The sequence below is a fragment of the Balearica regulorum genome, chromosome 12, assembly GCF_011004875.1.
Source record: "Balearica regulorum gibbericeps isolate bBalReg1 chromosome 12, bBalReg1.pri, whole genome shotgun sequence".
Lineage (NCBI taxonomy): Eukaryota > Metazoa > Chordata > Aves > Gruiformes > Gruidae > Balearica > Balearica regulorum.
The window spans coordinates 20,447,420-20,470,590 of NC_046195.1; the positions used below are offsets into that span (position 1 = coordinate 20,447,420).

The 23,171-nt window shown below is 38.6% G+C and overlaps 1 protein-coding gene across 2 annotated transcripts; it reads left to right on the forward strand.

Annotated features, from left to right (window-relative positions):
• The first annotated feature begins 732 nt into the window (after positions 1 to 732).
• On the forward strand, positions 733 to 23,042 carry CLPX (caseinolytic mitochondrial matrix peptidase chaperone subunit X). Of its 2 annotated transcripts, XM_075763962.1 has the most exons (14): positions 733 to 914; positions 5,128 to 5,288; positions 6,793 to 6,910; positions 11,981 to 12,135; positions 12,969 to 13,128; positions 14,342 to 14,383; positions 15,498 to 15,674; positions 16,531 to 16,695; positions 17,040 to 17,128; positions 17,679 to 17,843; positions 18,753 to 19,052; positions 19,551 to 19,643; positions 19,883 to 19,989; positions 21,134 to 23,042. In XM_075763962.1, the coding sequence occupies exons 1-14, from the start codon at positions 845 to 847 to the stop codon at positions 21,222 to 21,224; spliced, it is 1,893 nt and encodes a 630-aa protein (XP_075620077.1). In that variant the 5' UTR covers positions 733 to 844; the 3' UTR covers positions 21,225 to 23,042. The 2 variants fall into 2 exon arrangements, with proteins under 2 accessions (XP_075620077.1, XP_075620078.1); XM_075763963.1 differs by lacking the exon at positions 14,342 to 14,383.
• The last annotated feature ends 129 nt before the right edge of the window (positions 23,043 to 23,171 follow it).

A 23,171-nucleotide genomic window follows, 5' to 3' on the forward strand; every position in this document is an offset into this window, starting at 1 on the left:
ATTAAACCCAACGTTTATTCCAGCTGTATGCAGCCAGGCAGCATAGTGCATGTTACCTGTTATTAGCGTGGTCTAATGGCGTTTGCTTTATGGGAACTCTCGGTGATTGAGTCATTCCTCTAAAAACCAGTTGGGCTTAATTAGCAATTAGTTTAATTGGTATGTGACAAACGAGTTGAAGGGGAGTTGAAAGAAACAGACTGATAGATAGCTGTCAGCTGTAGGTGCATTCTCCATGAGATATGTCCAAAGGATACGTTTGATTAGATAATATATATATTTTTATGCACAATGTTGTTCCCTACCTGAAGATCACCTCGTGAGACAAGGCATCGTTTTATCTCTCTACTGAAGTTGCTTCACTTTGCTTAAAAGTTTTCAGCAGCTGTTTTGGCTTGATTTTCACAAAAGGCTTGTTTTAAGAAAATAGTTCTGACATCTAAGGGAAATATTTACCTCGTGTTGCATTTAGGAAGCAGAGTTAAAAGGCGGCAATCGCCTGAAATAGCGTGGGGTCGAGGGAGCTGCCCGGTACTGCCGCTGCCCGGACTACATTTCCCATGATGCAACGGGGGGTAGCAAAGCCCTGTCCACGCCCCCGACTACATTTCCCATGAGACTCCGCGCGGCCGCCGGGACTGTGGCGGGCGAGGCGTCCCGCGCGCTGCTCGCTGGGAGCGGTAGTCCGCGAGGTGTGCGCGGTGACGCCGGGCGGCTGCGCGCTGCCGTCATTGAGGCGCTGCCGGGCGGGGGAGGGGGTGTTTACGGCGCGGGTGGGGCGCACAGCACCGCCGCCAGCGAGGCCTAGTCGGCGGCGGGGGGGAGCGGGGCCCGCGGCCGCACCATGTCCGCCTGCCACAGCTGCGCCGCCGCCGCTCGCCTCCTGGGCTCCACGCTGCCTTCCGCGCGGAGAGGTAACCGCCGTCCTCCCCTCCCCTCGCCGCGGCCCGGTCCGACGCTGCTTCCCCGGTGGGGCTGGGCCCTCCGTTCGCGGGCCCTCACGGGGCCGGAGCGCGGCGGCTCCTTCCGCCTCCCTGAGGGGGAACCCCCTTCCCTCCCACCGCCGCACAGCTGTCACCGCTCCGCGCCCCTCCAGCCCGCCGCTGCCGGTGGAGGGGGCAGGTCCCGGGAGCGGGGCCCGCCGAGTCACCGCCGGAGCGGTGTCAGCAGGGAGCAGCCGCGCTCCGAGGCGCTCCCGGGGCTGGGAGACGGGCACTCCCGGGGGCCGCGCTGCAGCGCTGCGATAAGGGCTTCGGTCAGGGAACGGGTGGCTGCTTCGGCCTTTCTCTTTCTTTCTTTTTCATTTTTTTTTTTTTTTCATTTTCCCCTTCTATTAATCTTCTGCTGGTGTGACCCCCTGGTGTGAGGGGACGGCCGGTGGTGTGTCAGGATTAAGGGCAGTGTTACATGGTGCAGAGTTCTGGAAAATGAGCCCCTATTGGAATATCTTTTGGGAAATGTAACGCGAGAATAGTTTATTTCAACGGGAAAGATTTTCAACAGCAGTTATCCAGTGTGTGTTACCCTGCAGCGCTAATAAATGAGCTTAATTAGCTGACTGATTAAAAGCCTGCCTTTTTTAATAACCCAAACTTTTGAAATATTTCTCATAAAGGCTGGGGCTCAGTTAGCAAAAAGTAATTATTTCCAACTTGGTAGAAGCATGAGGCTGTGCAAACCACTTACTGGAAGTTGAAGCTGAGGGAGGCTGTTATGTTTTTACTACTTTTGTCCTTTTCATCATGTTCTTGCTGGTAGTGAGAGTTGACATACTGTGTGCTGCTTCTGGTGAAGGGCAGACCACCTCCAAATTGTGCTGAAAATCTCTGCTGTTGCCACATTTGCAACAAGATCTTGAATGATTGTACTCAGTAATAGCCTGACAAGTCAGAGATGATCTATTGCCTTCAAGAGGTGAGTTAACTCATTGCAGTTGACTTTACATTTACATCTCTGACGTCACCTGTGCTGAAAGGTTTAAACCAGTACTTTCAGCTCCAGCCTGTCTGGCCTTATGTAAACTCACTGAAACGATAAACTTTAAAGCAATGTGAATTAACTTCAGAACTATGTTTGTTAATCTTTTTTTTTTTTTTTGTGAGAACTAAGATTTAAAAGGGATATGTAAAGGAACAAATGAGACTAAAACACATACAGAGTATTAAGATTATTTATGCATCAGCTTTCCATGAAAGTTCTTTCTAAAAAAATTGAAAATCTTGTTTTGGTGCATTTTTTTGTTGCAACAGATGATGTCTTCTGCCAGGTACTTTGTTTGCTGTTGATGGTTGGTACAAACTTGAGAGTATTCAGAGTGTGTGAGTCAGTCTAGTTGATCAAGTGTTGTGTGGGACAGAGAGATTTCACTTCTGTCACAGTCTCCATGTCGCTTCCTTGGGCAATAGATTGTTCCAAGATATTTGAAGCGTGGCACAAAAATCAGTATTTCTTTCCTCAAGTATCAATTAAAGGTTAATAAGGTGTAAAGGAACCTCCTGTTATTTCTTAACACACTGATCTGGACACCCTGGATAGATGCCATTGCTGCTACCAACGTTCTTATGTTATGTACATGTCCTTTAATTTTACTGTTTCAAAAAAAACCACCCAAGCTCTGACTGCCAGCTGTGTGTGTGAGCAAATACTGCTGTGCTGGCCAGCTGTTGCATATTTGAACATCTATCAGGATCTGGATCATTCAGTGGAAGTTGCCAGTCGTTGGGCTGGAATGTTGATTTCTCCTGAAAATCTGCCTTTGAGCTTATTTAGGCAAGATTTATTGCAATAACTTTCTTACTGCTTCTTTCTTTAATGGTATAATGATATTTTGTCAAAAATATCACTCAGACCTCATGATAATCACAGGAACAAGGCTTTTCATGTTTAGCCATGGGCCGACGTAGCAGTAATATGATTATTTTTAATTTTTTTTTTTTCTGGTTTAGCCTACCTACGCTCTTTAGAGTTTGGCTTGTGTAGCAGGGTGAGTGTGACTTTCCCAAAAGGCTGGCCGGCTAAGACTTTTCTGAGAGTGAATTCAACAGCAACAAAGGCGTTACAGCGTGGGTGTAATGCTGCTGGCCAGCCTGGATCTGCTGCCAGCGTCCTGCCAAGCACTGGAGGTGAAGCCCCACAGCTGCAGCATTTCTGATCGATACGTGGGCACAGTCGGTAACGTGGCACTTATGGGCTCAGTACTTGGCACAGTGTATAGTTTTATAGTTCATCCAATACAGTTTTCAGTGTGTTTTCTGTGTCACAGCAGCACTCTGAATTAAAATTGGCTATCCTTAGTCCTCATGCAGTGCTTAGTGGTAAAATATTTGAGTTTCTCTATTAGTGCTTCATCCTTTCTCCACAGGCCAAATCTCCTGTATTGCAGGAGAGTTGTGTGACGTTGGGTTTTGGTCAGGTAGGTGAGGTGGGTTTTTGTTTTTCTACAGGGTCCTGTCTCAGTTCCCTTTAAAAGTGGTAAAACCTCAGTAAAGGAACCGTTTATGAGGAATAAGCCCCCAAGACAGGGAGTTAATGCAAAACAGCTGTTAAATTTTAAACACTCACCACAGCTTATTCTCTACTGACAAGTGCACTTGGCACACGTAGTCTTCAGAGTTCTCTGCAGATTCAGTTGAAAGAACACAACTGCTTGTGAAAGTGAGCCAGTATTTTTATGTTTACTGTATTATTTTTGTAGTTTATCCTATGTAATCTAAAGCGCTTTGCTGTATTACAGTGGCACTCAGCATGGGAATTCAGAATTGCAAAGCACGTTGATCATTATTCTTCCCTCACTTTTACACACAGAAGTAATGCTATTATAGATTTTTTTTTTTTAAAAAAAGATTACATTTTTAGTCGTGCTAAAAATAACTGCAAATTATCTTCAAGTTCAGCATGTAAGTTAATAAAACAACTTCAAATTTCATTTGATGTTGTGTTCTTAGTTGTGACCACAGAAGCCTGTGAGAGTTTTTGTGGTAAATTTAGGTTTGTCCATAATGTTGTTCTTTATTTTTCTGTTTTCCCGTTATAGTAGCAAGGTGATTTTTCTTAAATGGGTTCTTTCAACTAAGATTCCATGTCTTAGTTGTCATTGTTACCTCTTTCAGAGTAAAGGAACTGTACTGCTCTTGCCATTCTTACTGTTTTTATTCCTTTTTTAGAAGAGTTTTTGGAGTTTTCTATAGGATTCTCTCACTTCTCTAACAGTAAAACTGTGTATTACCAGCAAGTTTTCAATTGTCATTGTTGCTATGTAGTTCTTCTGTCGGTAAGTCACAGAATTCTTATCAAAAACAAGCAAGTGAGAAATTTGCCACTTTAAATGAGAGCGAGATATGGGGTATGGATTTCAGGCTCTTGTCTGCGTTGAGATATGTTGAAATCGCAAGCAGGACGTATGTTGATTCACATCATATCCAGTCATGAAATGTAATCCTGCCCGCTGTTGCAAGAGGAGGAAAAGGCTGTTTAGTTTCTCAATGAGGTTGTTTTTCATGTTGGCAATAAGCTATTTCAACAAAGTTAAGATTACATTGAATTTACTTGTGCCTGTCTGTAAAGGGTTGGCACATGCCAAATATGATGCTACCTTTTAATTTCCCTCAGGACAACTTTTTTTGTCAAGTGTTACCTCAAATTCCAGGAAACTAGTTTTTAGTAGAGTTCAGAGGTGAAAGCCAAAGCCAGACATGCAGTCCGTGAGTCTGAGGCACGTCTCTGGTAGTTTTTGCATAATAAGGAGACACTTCAAAGGTCTCTCTTTTACTTCAGGAGTTGATTATTTCACAATAAGTGCTGGATGTTGATTGTATTTATACTGAGGATCTCTTTCATAACTGGGATGTTCCCTATTTCGTGACCCAATGGGAACTTAAATTGTCTGACTTTAGAGGGCCTGGAATTACTTTTGGGTCATTTTTGGACAATCCAGGCAGCTTTTAATAAGATGAACATTATGGTGATGAAGAGAATTTATTCTGGATAACTGAAATTTGGATGCTCACAGCTGAGTTCTGTTGCTGAAACCTTTGAGCTCCATTTAATGTAAATAAATTCTGGAGTTTGCTGGCATTGGGATTAGAACTAGAGTATTTTTAATGTTTAATATTCATGGGTTTTTTTTAGGTATTACTTGTGGTCGTACACGCATCCCTGTTTTAGGAAAACTTGGGACTTTTGAAACTTGTTCCCTAAGACGAATTCCTCTGAGAAACTTTTCAGAAACACCAGCATATTTTGCTTCCAAGGATGGTGCAAGCAAGGATAGTTCTGGAGATGGAAGCAAGGTAATCTCCATGCATAAGGTTTTTCAATAGTTTTTATAAAATGTTTCTTAAATGTTTTTAGTATATTTTTTTCCTTACTTAAAATTGGAATCTTCTTGACACTTTTGCTGAATCTTGACATTTCTGATCCTTCAAATTGCTACAAATGACAGTGAAGAAAAAATGAATTGTATTGTGAGTTTGGTAGCAGACAAACCTTATAAACATCCCATAACACTTTTCCTGGTTTTATAGATCTAGTGTAAAGGGACATTTGAAAACTTTGTAGAATGTTATAAATCCACAACAGGTTTCAGGATCTCATCAGAACTATTCTCCTTCAAAAGCCTGTCACTCTCAAGTAGGCTTTTTAAAGTAAGTATGTTTTAAAATGTTTTTGTTTTCAGCACCGATTTGGTAGCTGTATTAAGCAAGGCAAGTTTGTGAGACTAGTTTTATTCTTGTTAGTAAACTGCAATAACTGTGATCTATTTTCATCCTAGTCTTTCTCTATAATTACAGTTAATAAACAGCTTCTTCAGATAAATGATTACCTGAGAATAAAACTGCTCTTTAGTCAGCAAATAAGATTTTGAGATTTCACAGGCAATAACTTAGCTTTAGTATGGTGTGTTGTGACATCTGTCAACTGTCCAGGTGACATGGGTGTGTTCTGAAGGTTCAGATTAAACTTTTTTTTTAAAATAAAGAAGGAAGATAAAAAAATTTTAATAGTCTTTTTTTTTTTTTGAGAAGGGTTGTGAGGAGAAATGAGTAGACAAGCAAGGTTTAAAGAAAAATGGGGAACTGTCTTAGAAAAAGGAAGAGAGATCTTTGCTGTTTCCTAAAATATAATAGCTTTTATTATTAATCAAAGTACAAAGGCATAAAATGGATATAGATTTAGAAGATGTTAACCTTGAACACCGCTAAACAGGGTAACATGGAGAAGGACAAGTAGGTCTGTCGGGGACCTCTGCCTTAGAAGTAAAAAATAAAATATTTCCAAGCAATTTCTGAGATGCTTGTTTTATAGGCCGTATCTACCCTACAGCCATCTGCCAGCATAGCTGCGTCTGTCAAGGGTGTGAGAAGAGTTGTGGCTTCAGAAACCTTTAGAATCAACACAGTTGCAATAATGAAATTACTCTCTCTATAAGTATGATTTATTTTCTTCTCTGGGGTTAGAATAAATTACATTGTTTTAATGGTATATTTCGTTCTTGACACATTTTAGCTTGTTACTGTTCTAGTGCCAGTCAAGCAGTTCTAATGTAGATACGGGATGCCTCTTCCATGGGCATCCAAAACTAGGCAGACCTGGGAAATGGAGATATGTGTACACTTCAAAATGTTTATATCGTTTTGTTCTAAGTTTTCAAAGCCTTTAAAAAATCCTGACAATAGTTATTTTGTCATTTGGCTCTTGCAATATTCACATTACTGGATTCTGTAAACACACTGCTAAATGCCTAGTGTAACTGCTCCATTGTTTGGGGCTAATTGTCTGGAAATCTTTTTTTAGAAGTCTGTCGGTGAGGGGGGTGGTAAGAAGTCAAGCTCTGGAAGCTCTGGGAAAGGAGGGAACCAGCTGCGCTGCCCGAAGTGTGGTGACTTGTGCACGCACGTGGAGACCTTTGTGTGTAAGTTTTAATGAGTATTTCCTTTTTAAAATAGACACCGATGTGACTATATTTGTGATCTAATGTGGTCCTGATAGCTAAGTTTTAGCCTACCTAATTATACAATATCAAAAACTTTGTTATGCGTATTTTGGCTGTGTTGGCATCAGCATCTGGTGTCTGTGTGGATACGTTTGTGTAATTTCCTATGATGTGTGGTGGAGCAGAATATGGTAGTGAAATTCAGACTGCAACTGTGAATATGCAGTTTTAAAATAGTTTGTTACATTTTATGCAGCGGAAGAGGTGCTCGTATAAACAATAACCATTTTAACTACTGCTATTTCTTTCTGTCCATTGTATTAATATATACTTTTATATATATATATATGTTTGTAATGTCAGTCCTTTGTTTGCTAAATAATAAAACTTCAATCTTGCATGTGCTATAACCAAAGTACTTATCCAGCATAGGAATTAGTATATGACAGATGTCTTACTAGAATGGTCTTCTATGGCGAAGTCAGATCTGTAATACATCCCAAATAGGAGGCTGGAAAGTCCAAATAGAAAATCCAAAATATGTCAAATGCCCGATGTCCAGCAGCAATAGCTACTCTTTTTGAAGTACAGTCCAAATTAATACCAGTTATGCTTCAGGTTCTATGAGACTTGAAGATGTTTCTCCTTATTTCAGTGCAACACTGTTTTTACAAGTAAAAAGTGGGTTTCCAGTCTAATGATTAGACCAGTTTTGGTCTAGTGAGACCAGTCTAGAAAATAGTTGTCAAAGCAAATACCCATTGTTAGTTGGTGGGGCTCAATGAGGAAGTATCAAGTCATAATCAGACTTGTACACTAAGAAGCTTAAGACAAGGTCAGCATAAACTTGTTCAACAGTTGTTAATATTGCAGCTGGTAAAAATAATGAGCAGATGTGCTATTACCTGCTGCTACTTATCTAAAATACTAATTAATACAAATGATCAAACATCACGAATCACAAGACAATTCTATAATAACAATATATTGATTTATGTTAGGGAAAAGGATCAGTCCTCAGCTACTATTTTTTTTCCAGAAATAAGAAGTGGGTTTTTTGTTTTGTTTGAAACTATAGGCAACAAGGCTTTCTGAAAAAGCTGGCACTAGTTGATGGAACTAGAAATATGATCCTGTATGGTGTTCAATATGCTGGCCTCTCCCTGGACTAGGTGTGGTTGAAAACAGCGGAAGGATTTTTAACCTCATTTACCTTCTTATCAGATAATTCATGAGTAGGCAGAGACATTCTGAAACTCTCTGACTTCACTGGTGTGTTTGCTCACCTTCTTACTGGAGTTTGGGCTTTTATGTGGAAATATTATTCAGACATTGCCTTCCAGGGATACACAGTGATTGTTCCACTCTGGGGCAGAGATGTGATTTAGTATATTGTCAGTGTTGTTCAGAATCTTTAAGGGTGTTTGAGAACTTAGGAAGAGGGCTTGCTTATACTAACGTTATGGGAGAAAATGCCTGGTGTACGCGATCTCAAATTCACATGTAGGGATACCGTACTTGAATTGCGGCATCAGAACAGCACTGGTACTGTAAACAGCTTGGGACTGGAAACCCGCTTTTTACTTGTCAAAACAGTGTTGCAGCTGGTCAGATTTGTCAGAAGCTTGAAAGTCAAAATATAAGGAAATCTGCTAGTGAATAATTGAATATATCTACTTTTCCTGTCCTTGCACATTCTACTCTGAGGCTTTAGGATTTTACAGACTTTAAATGAAGTCTGTTACTAGTTCAAACTAAGCACAGCGTCACCAGGTAGCAGTAGAGCTTTTTGTTCATCTTGAAAACAGCAGTCGTCAGTTTTTTTATTAATTGGTAACTTAAAAAAAATAAACCAAAGATTGTAATTGCTCTAATTTCTCAGAAATCCCTGTGAGTCATAGTCAAGTTTTCTCTGGACCTGTGTCCTTCTGGTTTAGTCTGTTAATTTGAGCACACTGCTTCCCAGCCAAACTGTAGAATACAAAGCGGCTGGAAAATAGAAGAGCTAACTTCTAATTATCTTAAAAACGTTTTAAAACCAAAAACTAATAAGAAAAAAATCTGTCCTGCCCAAAATGAATGGGTTGGAGGTTGTATTAAACATACTGTAACTTGATTTTTCAGATAACCCTTTTATGTTGCTTAGCCAGGAAAAATGATGAATTTGCTCAATTCTAGTTTGAATTAGTGAACTACAGAGCCTGAAGTAAATATCTAAATCCAAAGGAAAATATGCAATTAGCATTTGTTTCAGTTTGAAGAATAGATTTTTCAGTCATTTTGAGAGAAGTAGGGAAACAAAATACTGAATAAAAGCCACATTTATTAGCAAATTAGTTGCCATTGAGTGGCAGTGTGACAGGCTGGTTGTCCAGTGGAGTTAGTTTCTAATGGGGCTTTACTTTGTATCTGCCAATCTTGCACAAGGATTTGCTTGGCAATGGTTTTCCAGTAATTAACAATTAAGGAAGAGAATGAGGCAAACCAAAAGGAATTTTGCTTTGACACACTTTCTCAGCAGTTCCTGTATTGTTTTGGGTTGTGAGACTCGGTAAGGAGAGTTTTATGATCAGTGAAATAAGATGCAAGCCTCAGATGTGGAGTGAAATCCCGTAGCTTTAAAGCTGATTGACATAAGAAGCCTTACCCACGCACTGCTTTTACTGTCTCCACCTGATGCCATCAGGTTAACTCCCATCCTCCAAAGCAAGACTTCCCTGCTACTGTACATACTTAATAGGCAAGAACCTTCCCTGCTCTTTTTACTGGTGTCTTTTTGCCTTATAGTAGTTTAATAGTAGCCCATTATCTCAACTCTACAAGTGTTTTTAAGATTAATCCTCCAATTGTTTTGGTATTGTAAAAACCCAGTGTTTCTCTTTGGCAAGGTCAGCTGTAGGGACTTTAGAAATCTCTTTGCAAATGCAGCCTCTGTGGGAATGAATGTTGCCCAGATCAAAAACAGCACTTGACTTGCATTTTACCACACTGTAAATATTTGCAGACATCTTACTGAGAGTGTGGTAATTTGACATGAAGGCTCTTTGCTGTGCTTTTCTGTGTTTGCTAAAAGAACATACAAAAACATGCCAGTATTGAAGAATAGCAAAGTCACTTGCAACTTCAAATGCTTGGTTTTAGGGAGGTAGATTAAACTTGGTTTCCTTGCATTTCAGAGCAAGCTTCCCCCCCCTTAAAACTCATATTGATACTTTTTTCCAGATTGCTGTGTGGAAGATACAAACTGGCCAGTTTCACAGTTGTGTTTTGATAACTGAGTTTCCTCCCCAAGGCACCCCATACATCATTTTTTCCATAACCATGGACCCTGTTGGTCTTGCTGAAAATCAGGAAGATCTCTAATAACCTTCCTCTGTGCTGCTTTGAGTAATTGATGAAAGTTTACTCCGCACAATAATGTTTTTAGTGAATGATGTTTTAAAGATGCACAGTAGTATTCTTATAGGCTGCTCTTTATTTTCTGGTTTTTTAACCATTCCTGTGGATCTGTAAAGGGAGCAAGTATTCATGTGGCTATTCCATCCCAATAAAGCTGACTATTAGCATTGCATAAGGAAGGACAACAGCCTCATGGTGCTGTAGTCATTAAGAATATCAGAGGTGTTTTGAGTTTACGATATTATTGCTAAATAATAGTTATGTAAAAGAGGTGAAAGCAAATGGTTCTTCATTGCGTTCTCATCAGTTATTTAATACTAATTTGGGATGTTGTCAGGAGAACTTTCCAGCTGTTATACAAATTTTCTTTGGAGTAGAGTTAATAAAGCTGTGATGGTCACAGTATTATGTGCTATGTTATTAAAATAATCTGCTGGTCTTACTTATACAGTTGTTAAGGTGTGTCTAATATTTAAAATAGAACCGCACTCCTCTTTTGCTGATGCCAGCTCTGTGGGAGGCAACAAGAAGTTATAAATAAGCAGCTTGTTTATTGCTAGAGGTTGTTATTAAAATCAGCTGGTACTACAGTTTTCAAGCCATTTTCTAAAAACTTTCTATGATTTCAGAAGTTTTGACATTGACGCTTTTCATGTGGTTGTTTTGCTACATTTACTTTGCTTTTAATTTACTATGTTTACCAATACATTTACTTTAAATCAGCCCTATTGCGCATGATTTGCATTTCCTAGCATAGCAATATAGTCAGAAAAGATCTGTTTTGAATTACAAATTTGTTCTTCTCTTTTTGATTATTTCAACTTTGTTTTTCTAAAGGGGAGAAAAAAAAAAAGTAGTGCAAGTTCTAGTTTACAGGCTTTTGAAACCAAACTTTGTGGATAACGTGATTTCTTGAGACGTGGTTCACAAAGTCAGTGGTAGGAGGATTTGGCTTTTGGAATTTGAAAGGAATTTGTTGTACTCTTGACAGTAAAAATAAATAAGCAAAAGTTCTTGCAAAACACCAAAGTCCTGATCGCCTGTTGTGTACCACGGCTGCCTCTTTGGGATGAGCCCTTTGCGTGGCCCCGCTGTGCTCCGTGTCTTGGCCTTAGGTGACTTGAGCATGCTCCGTAGTGTTCCATAGCTGGTGGGATGCAGAGACCCGGAGCTGCCACAGCTATCCTTTCCCAAACCTGCTGTATGCTGTCTTTGAGATTGAAACTGTAGATTGCTTCCCCACATTTTAGTCTACTATGATATTTTTTTTTCTTTGCCTGCTAGTGTGAGAGTTAGGAACAACTCCAGCATAGTTAGAAGCCCTCATTAATTTTGCATCACTCTGAGATGCAAAGTTTCCTCTTTGGAGTATAGTGCTACTGAATAAGTACGAAATAGATTTTTGCTTTTTAATCCCTTGTTTGGTTGCTGCCCCGTGTTGTGACTTTTTCAGCAAATTGCATTCCTCTGTGTCAAATTTCAGTCCAATAATTGCTTTTAAAGCTTCTAAGGTGAACGAAGGGGAAGTGTTGTGTAGACACAGAGGTGGCTGTGCTGTCTTACAGGTGCTTGTCCTGTGTGTGACGAACCCAGGTAGTTGAATGCCATCTGAGCGATTCTTCTTACCATTTTGTTTTACTTTTTCTGCAGCTTCCACCCGCTTTGTGAAGTGTGAAAAGTGTCACCATTTTTTTGTTGTACTGTCAGAGGCAGACACAAAAAAGAGCATCATTAAAGAGCCCGAGTCAGCAGCAGAAGCTGTGAAATTGGCATTCCAGCAGAAGCCACCACCTCCACCGAAAAAGGTACAGTTCTTGATTTCAGCCTAGTGTTTCCTTGCATTCCAGCATGGAGAAATGCTTTACTATTTAATCTAAATCAGGTGTGTAACATTCTCCTGTGACAGAGCAACAAACAAGAAAGATGATTAGCTCAAGATTAAACCTTTGAGAGCTATATGACCCACCAGAGCACTGATAAAGGGAGCAAGTAGATCTAATAAAAGCAGTTGGGCTTGTTTTCCTCTGGCTTTTTGTGACTGAAGTCCAGTACCTTCATTTTCTCCCTGTGACCCTGAGACTAACCTCGACTCTCACTAACTGTAGTATCTTTTATTTCCTGCTGTGGCCTCATATTCTGCAGCCTAATGTTAGCAGCTTCTTTCTGTAGTTGCTGAATCTTTTATTTGGCCTGTTTCTGGGCGAGAACTGTGGCTGATTAGCTTGCAGTGGTGACCCATCTTAAGTAATTTGGTTTCCCTCTCCCGAATAGTGAGGGAGCTTACAGTGTTTCTCAGTTCCCAGTGGACTGTAATGGTTTCTGAAGCTGCCTGTGGCTCCTGGATAGATCTCTTGTGAGACATTAAATATTCTTGAAATTTCTGTTCCTCTTACAAATGTGGGTGAAAATGACAATGAGTTTAAATATTAGTAGGGGAGAACTGGCAGACACAATATGATTGTGTAAGCGCCACATTTTTAAGTAAACTGCTCAACAGGAATATATTTTGTATTTTAGATGTTGGGTTTCCATTTCTCAGTTCTGTAAGTCCAAAGTCAATCTTTGGCACAACATACTGCTTTTTCTTTTTTGCTGCAAGGTGCTTTAGAAGTGTTATTAAAATGGAGTTATTTTTCAGATCTATAACTACCTCGACAAATACGTTGTTGGTCAGTGTTTTGCCAAGAAGGTGCTTTCAGTTGCTGTGTACAATCACTACAAGAGAATCTACAATAATATCCCAGCTAACCTGAGACAGCAAGCAGAAGTTGAAAAGCAGACTTCTTTAACACCAAGAGGTTTGTATGATGTTTCGTATTTTTCTGGTCACATAAAACTTACCATTTCAGGGCTCTAACTTAAGAAAGCTGAGAAAAGTTTTTACCTTGACACTAGATCTTCTGTAATTGAAATGATCTAAAAGAATTCCTATTAACTTTAATTTTCACTGTATGTGAACTTCTGTGATTTATTTAAATAACGATTCAGGAGGTTTATGGTGCCACGGGTATTTCTACTGTATTAAATATTTAGCATTTTTTTAGTGACACATATTAGGTATTTTCCTTAACTTTTTAAAGTGAGCCTCCTGAATTTTTCATTCTAATCTCATTTACTTCTTAAGGCTAAATCTGCTGCTTAATCTGCAAGCAACAATGCAGATCACGAAGACAGTATTTTGCATAGTGAATTTAATGAATAGTTAGCTTTCTAACCTCCCTTGCTGCGGTTGGCAGCATCTGTTGGTCACCATGGTATTGTTCCATATCTGGCAGGTGTAGATGGAGTTACTCTTGGCAGTACTTTTGCTACTGAGTAAGTGTGTAGCTATGTTGATCTAGTTTATTTTTAGAAATAGGATTAAGTTACTGTCTTTGATTCAGAGTGTACCTTGATTTTTATTTTTTTAAGGGGTTTTGTTCTGTCTTGCAATAAATAGTATGCTAAGCAAACAGAAATCTTCTTTGTTTTTTGAATTTACGTAAAGAAGTATTTTAACTGAGAGAGAAACATGAGTAGCACCATTCTGTTAAGGGTTGGAGACCAGTTGTGTACCTGGCACAGGGAAGTTCCTGACCCTCCACAGGAAGATAGATTGGTGCATGCCCAGGGGAACTAGCGGTGGATGTTTACAATGGATAGTACTTTGAAATATGTGAAATGTCACATTGTAACAGGTATAAATGTGAGAATTTAAGAAAGCCTTTTCAAAACAAAGTTACGCTGTAGCATTTTTTCCCCTTCTATAAGTGGTCTTAAAATGAAAATCTAATCAGAGATAATAGGCTGTTACTGTTTTAAGTAGTAGAAAGGTCGCTGTCATTTTTAAAAGTGTTCCAGTTGGGTTTTGGGTTAAATTTGACAGCAATAAAAACAAATTAATGTGGGGATTTCTTGATAGAAATACATTCATACACAGTGATGAGATGTATTCAGAAGAGGGCAAGAGGTGGAGAATTTATAAGCTTTTATAAACTTACTTTTTATTACTATTTTCATCCTCTCTCTTAGAATTAGAAATCAGAAGACGGGAGGATGAGTACAGATTTACAAGTAAGTGAACTCTCTCCTCATGTCCTCCTCTGCAATATCTACCCTTTTGATGCTAATGTAGAATAGTCTTTAGTGACCGCTATTTTGAAATGCTAGGTAAAATCCTGTTTGCTTTTCTTCTGTAAGTAAATTTAATTGATGGCATTGAGCGTATTTTTAACAGCGGTGACTAGGATCTGGCTCTTTATCTAGTTCTAGGTGAAAAGCAAGTAAAATGTAAAGATACTTTATATAAAGTTGGTTAAATAATTATATGTCCTTAGAGTTGTCCTCAACAGAACAAGTAGAAATTGAGATTTATTTTTAATTTAGATCTGAGGTGTGATTATATTAATAATGCCACACAAGATATGATGGGAGGTAGATAATAAGGGAAGTTAGGCAACTGTTTTCTGCAGGGTATTTGTACTCTTAAAAGGCACTGTCACCTTGAACCTCAGAATGCCTTTTTTTTTTTTTTTTTTTTTTTAATCTGGATGAGGTCAGTCATGTTTATTTTCAGTCCACCAGAACTCTCACTGGCTATTGAACTTCTTCCTTGTTCTAATATAAAGCAATTTGTAATCCCAGTTATACCTCTTCAAACCAGTTTTTTAATCTTCAATATTCTACCCTGCAAGCCAATTAAAACTCTAGCGCTCTGAAGAAAGTCCAGCTCAATCTCTGCATCCGTGGATAGAGACAAAACCTGTAATAACTGAACTAAGACAAGTCTTTAATTCTTGAGAGTAGACCTGTGCATTTCTTTTGTAATTGTTATAGTATGCAGGTTCTTGTACTTTCTCATCATAGACATCAATAGTTTGGGGGGTTTTTATGTTTAAAAAAACCATTTCTCTAGCTCTTGTTTTTAATATAGAGAAATACTTTTAGATAATTCACTGTACCAGTGGAAATTCTTTTCATATATGCAAATACATGCTTGTGCAAAAATGTGATTGGAACTCATGTTTTTGTGATAATTGCCATATTTCTGTTGCAGTCCTGTCTCTCAACTTCTCTACAGATAGATAGAATTACAGGTTTGCAGAACAAAAGAGAAGAATCGAGCTTTTATTTAAGGTAATGGCAGACCTTGTCAGTGCTCAAACAGTTCTACTATTGCTCTCTTCAGAACTACTGCAGATTGCTGGAATCAGTCCACACGGCAATGCTTTAGGAGCATCAATGCAGCAACAAATGAACCAGCAGATACCTCAGGAAAAACGGGGAGGAGAAGTACTAGATTCACCTAATGATGACATAAAACTTGAAAAAAGTAATATTTTGCTGCTTGGACCAACTGGATCAGGTATACAGCTGCATGTTTTTATAGGTGTCAGATTTTTTCTTAGAAGTGATTGTTACTGAGTGATTTTTCTCTTTTGTGACTATACCAATTTGGTGTATAAAAAGCTAAACTGTGAATTCCAGTGTGGGATTTTGTGCCTTTATGCCATAGTAACAAGCTGAGCTAACTGGCCTTGAAAAGGAAGGAGGTCTGGTCATGTGGTTTTCTTTTTTTAATGCCTGTATTATTTACTGATTAAAAGGTACAAGTTTCACTAAGCTGAAATAAAACGCATTTAAAGTTTGCTCTGGATGGCAAGTTGAGATGCTGTGGTTAGAAAGTGTTGTTTCACCTCTGGGACAGTTACAGGAGGGTTAAAGGAGAAATTATATTTGTGTGTTCATAAAAAGCGGGAGTGTTTGTGCTGAAGTGATAGCATTTTGCAGACTATTTGGGAGAACGTTCACTAATTAATATTTTAATTTTGTTTCTCCCCAATTTCAAGGAGGAGCAATTGGACTTTGCACTGCACCTGAGTGTCTGCAAAGGGCTACTGGTTTACTTAATCATTAATCTATGCAAGTACACGTACTTTAGTTTATATAGTGTGGCATTTTATTTTTGATGCTATATGCATTTCAAGCTGCCTCAAATGTGTGGTATTATTCTAATTCAGAAATATAGTTGTACAACATAAAAATACACTGATGGTGACAACTAGCTCCCTTGGAAGAATATTCTTACGCGAATATATGAACATGCTGGCATCATTCAAACTGTCTAATGGCAGTAATGATGATCCCATGGTAAATACAAGATCCCATGGTGCTCTAGAGAAACGTATGGCAGCTGTAACATACAGTTTTTATTTTATCAGGTAAAACCTTGCTGGCTCAAACTCTAGCTAAATGCCTAGATGTACCTTTCGCTATCTGTGATTGTACTACTTTGACTCAAGCTGGCTATGTTGGTGAAGACATTGAATCTGTTATTGCAAAACTCCTGCAAGATGCCAACTACAATGTAGAAAAAGCTCAGCAAGGTAAACTTTACAGTGTATTTCAGAAGTTCATTCATAACACGGTGTTAATCTCGCCTAAGTGCTCTAACCTTTGAGACCACCAGTATATTTGTAATTTAGATTCCTGTTGCACATGCCTGAATTTTAACACTTTAAATCGGAAATAACGAACCTGAAAAGAGCTCTAAACATATATTGTAGTTTTTGTTCTTGTCCATAGTTGGACAAGTTTGCATACGTTTTTGCAATCTACAGTATGGAAGTAGAACAGACTGCTGCTGTCTTAAATTATGTTCTTTCCTGTGCGTAAGTTCCTGCTTCTCTTAAAGTGGAGTCTTCCTTAAATCCATTTTCTGTGGCTGCAGGAATTGTTTTTCTGGATGAAGTAGATAAGATTGGCAGCGTTCCTGGTATTCATCAGTTACGGGATGTTGGAGGAGAAGGTGTTCAACAAGTAAGTACTTCTGTGGAGTGATTTTACTATGTAAGCGAGCAGCCCATCAAGTCTACGTATTATCCTATCATATGTCAAATAGCACAGGAGAGTATGGAGTCATAGTTCTTCATGTTCCTTAATTATTAACCTTTGAAACCTTCATCTTGCTTCTTTACTTTCTTAATTTTAAAAAAAATAAAATCTCAAAAGCAACTCAAGACTGCTCCATAGAAACATTTCAGTTGAAAAAGTCTTTGCAGCATTCAGATAACACATTGCATAATGTAGGCAAGAGTAGATAACATTTTCTATTTTGACAAAACTCTTAAAGCAACTGATTACTAAGTGCACCTTACAATGTGCATGGAAGTCGTGCTAAAGGAAGATTGTTTATCCTTGAGTGGGATTCTCTTGTATGGAAAACTGATTTCTTTAGACATTTACTATAAAGGCGTAAGGAAGCAAAAAATGTAAGTACATCTGTGAAAGTAAGCACAGTAAGGTGTGCCTTCTTATATGATGCTACATAGTGGAATTTTATATTGCTTTTTTCTTCTTTCCTTCCTAGGGCTTGTTAAAATTGCTAGAAGGTACAATAGTAAATGTTCCAGAAAAGAATTCTCGTAAACTACGTGGAGAAACAGTGCAGGTCGACACGACAAACATCCTCTTTGTAGCTTCTGGTGCTTTTAATGGTCTTGACAGAATTATCAGCAGGAGGAAAAATGAAAAAGTGAGTGTCTCAGGCTATGTTTGAACTGGAAAATTATTATCTTAATTACTGTTCACGGTACTGACTCCTAAAGGTCTTGTTATATTTGTAAACCCACTAAGTTTGTAGAGCAGTGGTTTTCCATCTGTTACCTGGGAACCTGAGGTCAAGCCTAAGAAAGGGAGCAAAGAACAAGCCTATTGTTAGTAGGCTTAAGGAGCTTGCAGTGGTCTCTGCTTCCACAGAGAAATTTTTAGCATGTGCAAATAGAAAAAAAAATAGTGGTGGGGGGAAGGGTTGGAAAGCGTTGGTACAGGACTTGCTGTCCGTACTTAAGCGGTACACTTCTTACATTGGTGTCATGTCCTGTGTTTCTTAGAATACGTGAAACAGTTCTAGCAATTATAACAGGATTTCTTTCAGCTGGAACAGCCGAGTGTACCAAGTATGAAAATGAAGGAAAAAAAAAAAGGCTTTTTTTCTACTGATATCTAAAAGTTTACTGTTGATACTTGGATAGTTTGAGCAAATGGTGTTAAAAGCTATCATCATTAGTGTTTATGATGATTCATGTAGCTCTTCATGTAAGCATTCTTGCATGCATTTGCTTCACTTCCAAAGAGTCCTTTTTAGTGTCATTGGTATTTGTAAGATTACCAGGACATGTTATTAACATTTTTTATTTTAAGAATAACTTGCTTTTATTCAGTCTGATGTGTTGATGCCTTAGAGGGAATTAAGTGTCCCAAGAAATTGATTGTGTGCAAGGGGTCTAATTTTTCTATAAGTAATTTCTTAAATATGAATTAATATGTAATGACATAATCTGTCACTCCAGATTTTTTTTTTTATGCACACAGAACGGGATTTAGTTAGACAAAGAAAACTTAACTATTATAGCTCTGTAAGCATAACATGTTTATTTTGCAGTACCTAGGATTTGGGACACCATCTAACATGGGAAAAGGCAGAAGGGCTGCAGCAGCAGCTGATCTTGCTAATATAAGCGGAGAGTCCGATCCACATGAAGATATTGAAGAAAAGGATCGTTTGCTGCGTCATGTGGAAGCCAGGGATCTCATTGAGTTTGGCATGATTCCTGAGTTTGTGGGACGTTTGCCTGTTGTGGTTCCTCTGCACAGCCTAGATGAGAAAACCCTTGTGCGAATTCTCACTGAGCCACGAAATGCTGTGGTTCCTCAATACCAGGCACTATTCAGCATGGATAAGGTTTGGATCTTTATTTGACAAGTCTTCAATATTTTTGTTTATAAATACAATGTTAAAGCAATCTAAAATATTAATTGAAATCTCTTCTTTCCTTCCATATGTGCACCTCCCCACTCGGGGCGGGGGTGGGGGGGAGCTAACTTGTTAAAACCCGACTGGTTTAGATTGGGTAAGGGGGACAAGTAATCTGGAAGTAGTCGGGCTGCTCTTCATGTTAGCATTCAAATGAACATCCGTGACCTTGCGTAATAGGCATGAAGAGCCACTTCACGTGCCGTAGAGGTACTTAGAGTAGTGTAGGTAAAGGGACATAGTCAATACTGGTAAGGTTAGTCACAACCAAAGTGTAGCTGGAACTTTATGTATGTAGTTGGAGTGTTAAATGCTCTGGTCTGTAACAAATTGCTACTGTTTGTTGTTTTCAGTAATGCTTGTGCTGTTGCACTCAACAGTTATAAATGAAATAATTACCTAAGCTTACCATTTTTCTCTATGTAGTGTGAATTAAATGTAACTGAAGATGCGTTGAAGGCTATAGCCAGACTGGCCCTGGACAGAAAAACTGGTGCAAGAGGTCTTCGATCTATAATGGTGAGTAAATTACGTCTCATCGAGAGTAAATTAACGCTACCTACATTTGTGTATATGGACCCAATTGTGACACTTTTCAGTCACCCCTCACTTAGTTCTGGATCTTGTGTGGATACAGTAAGTCTCTTTCCAAACTGCAGGTATTCAGAGTTCTTCCAAGAAAACTCTCTAGCTCTGAAAATCACTTGCTAACCGTATTGTTATGTAGAAATATTTTTTTCACCTCTGTTTTCTTGTAGGAAAAGCTGTTGCTGGAGCCCATGTTTGAAGTGCCCAATTCTGACATCGTATGCGTGGAAGTTGACAAAGATGTTGTAGAAGGCAAAAAAGAGCCAGGATACATTAGGTAAAGCCGTAACAGAAGTATCAGAACAGATGAGTAATACAGCTAGACAGGTATTCTGATGTTTACTGTAGGAACAAGCGTATAAACACAAAACCATGCACACAGCCTAAAAAGGATCCAATTCTCTGTATACTGTACACAGCTGAATTAGTGCCTGTTCTGTCCTAGAGACTTTGGGTTTGTATTGCTTTAGTTTTTAAATAGAAATTTAAAAATTTAAAAATAAACTTGTATATGAAGTTAATTTAAGCTTTTTGTGTGTGTGTGTGTGTATACCTGTAGAATTAGAAGTAAATTGTAAGCATCATAGGTTAACAGTAAAAATCTGAAGTTTAACTGTGACTGTACTGAAATTTCTGAAACAGAACTTTTTCCTTCTTCCTTCTACTTTCTGCCACTGAGGTTTGTTGTTTTGTTTGGTTTGGTTTGGTTGGTTTTTTTTGCAAGCTCCAGCCTGCTGCAGTTTTCTTCTCTGTTGCTCTGGCAGCAGTGGAGAGCCACAAAGGCACATCTATTGATCTGCTGAACTCTTGTTAAAATAATTTCATGTTGTAAAGATTGTATGATGGTAATGGTGTGGTGGAACACTGAAAGCACTGGATATATCTGGATTTAAGAAAAAATAATTTTAGTGAACAAAGGATGGAGTTGAGAGGGGATGGGTCAGGTTAAAAATACAGGTCTGAAATTTAGGACCTCTGGCTTGGTTTCCACCTCTGACGACTTTTTGGAGTACATGTTATGTATTTATCTGTGTGTGTGTGCCTGAAGCTTGGCTCAGCACACCTAGTATCTCAAAGGGAATGATTGGAGTGGAAAATACTACTCTTACAGAGGTGGTTGCTTTAAGTGATTATGTAGAGCACCAGCACCCACGTTTGCTGAAAATTTTAAAATTTACTGATTAAATCAAACGACTTTACTGGAAATCAACAGGCTATTGAATTCAGTAATGAGACTGCATCTTGGGAGTAGTGTAAATCTGCACATTATCAGATCAGAAGGGTGTTTAGCAGATGGATGCTTGTCAGAACAGTTGTCACTGGGGCGCTTTGCAGATGGCATGTTTACCAGAAGCTATGGAAACTGTCTCCATTCTTTTCCTCAATTTCTAAGGTATCTGATCAGTTCGTTTTAATTATAGGGCTCCCACTAAAGATTCATCTGAAGAAGAATATGACTCTGGCGTTGAGGACGAAGGCTGGCCTCGACAAGCAGATGCTGCAAACCATTAAATACTGTCAGAATGCTCGCCTGCATAAAGCGCACTTGGTTGTTTCCTTACGATTTCCTCTGGCTTCAGTCTGATACTAAAGGCATTGGATCTATCTCGGCTATGATACGTGATGAGGAACTTCATTAGATAAATCAGATTGTGTATTTTGTTGCAACATCACATTGATTTATTTGATGGACATTGTGTGGACTTGGATGGCATAATGTTCAAATATGAATTGTATATTACACTTGTTCAATTAAAATGTATAGCAAATATAGCAGCACCTGGATTGCTTTTTCTAGGAATTTAAACAGCAATGCAGATGCTGCCAGTAGTTAGATTTTACAATAATGTTACTCTACAAATGGGAAATCAAGATTAATAATTAGTAAAGGGTGAATAAACTATTAGCTCCTCATACGATGCGCGGAGGGGGTTACGTTCAGGTCAGTGTTAGATTTCTGCTGGTGTTTGAAACCCGGTGGGTGCTGGAGTGACTTGTTACATTGGTGGGGGAGGAAGCCCTTGCAAAAGGGTTTTTGAAAAACTGGGACACGCTTTATGCCACTGCTGGGAGATTTTTCTAAAATGTGACACTAGTTTGTTACAGTAATTTGAATGCAATATCAAATAAAAGCCTTTCCTTCACCTCCCCGTTAGGAGTAAGGGTCGGTCACCTTGAATACTGTGAAAGAAGGCAAAGTCAGTAATTTGCTCATTTTTTTCCAGAGGGGTAAACAAGATTTCTAGAAAGTGGTAAGCCATCTGAATTTGGACGAGAGGTTGACATAAATTTTTAAATATTAATGTTCTAATATAGTACATTTTGTTTAACGTATTGGAACTATCATGCATCAATTTTTTGGTGCCAGGTATTTGCCCAACCTATCTTATAATGTTAAGAGATGAAAGAAGTAAATGTGTAATATTTTTGATGTAATCAGTAGTGATTGTTCACATGACACAGTGCTTTTTAAGTTATATGCTGAAATGCTAGTATTGCATCTTGTGGTTTTGTCTTTGATTTTTAGTCTTGCAGCAGAGCGATTCTCCCTCTTCTGTTCTACACCAAAACTAATTCAATCCTTTAGGAAAGTCTTTGTTAAAAAAAAAAATACAAAACAAACAAAAAAACACTAAAGGATCTGTATGGTTTTTTTTATTTGTTTCAGGAATTAAAATTGTTGCTTACAACTTTGTTTTGTCCTTCAGTGATATGTGGACTTAAGTTTTATGTCCCCTTTTTCTAAATTTTTAATTCAAGCTATTTAAATAAAACTTTCCTTATTCTTCTCAGTCTAGTGGGTGTTTTAGGAGAGGGAGGGATACTGCGGATGTGTTGACCCTATTTTTGTCATTAATTTGTCATGTAAATTTTCTGTAATACTCGTGTTCTTACCTAGGTGCAACGTGACATGCAGTTGTAGCCAGATGCAACAGATACTTCCCTTAGGATTTCAGGTTTTTTCAGGTTAAATGACCCAGTAATGGTTCAGAAAAAGCTGCCTTTAAAGTTGAAGATATTTCTAGGAGAAGTTTAGTCCCCTCAAACTGGGAATCTGTGGTGAACTATCTGTAACTGCGTCCTCACTTTCCTTTTTGTAGAGTGAAAAAAAAAAAAAATAACCGTTTTAATTCTGAATCCTTTAATTCAAACCCTTTTTTAAATGGCTTGAAAAAAACCCAACGTTTTAGGCGAAACTGTTCAACAACTTAGTTTTGAAAGTTGTTTGGAATTATGTAACCAAGAACTGTTTTTAAGGAAACAAAATGCTGTGTAATTACAGTTTGTACTTCACCTCTGGCGTTTGAATAAAACAAAGCGAATATTCAAGCAGCGGAGAGTTGTCATCCCTGACGTCATCCCCAGAAATTTGAAATTTTATGGGTGGTTGCAGTTTTTGAGGCTTTTTTTTGTTTTTTTCTTAAATGCCTCCTCTGAAGGGACAGCGGGGCGGTGGGG

What these genes read in the sequence shown, in the direction of transcription:
- CLPX (XM_075763962.1), top strand. Translation starts at nt 845, where the DNA reads ATGTCCGCCTGCCACAGCTGCGCCGCCGCCGCTCGCCTCCTGGGCTCC. An exon ending in GACTTCTTTAACACCAAGAG is followed by an intron (nt 13,129 to 14,341) that starts GTTTGTATGATG and finishes CCTCTCTCTTAG; the next exon opens with AATTAGAAATCAGAAGACGG. An exon ending in TGTAGAAAAAGCTCAGCAAG is followed by an intron (nt 16,696 to 17,039) that starts GTAAACTTTACA and finishes CTGTGGCTGCAG; the next exon opens with GAATTGTTTTTCTGGATGAA.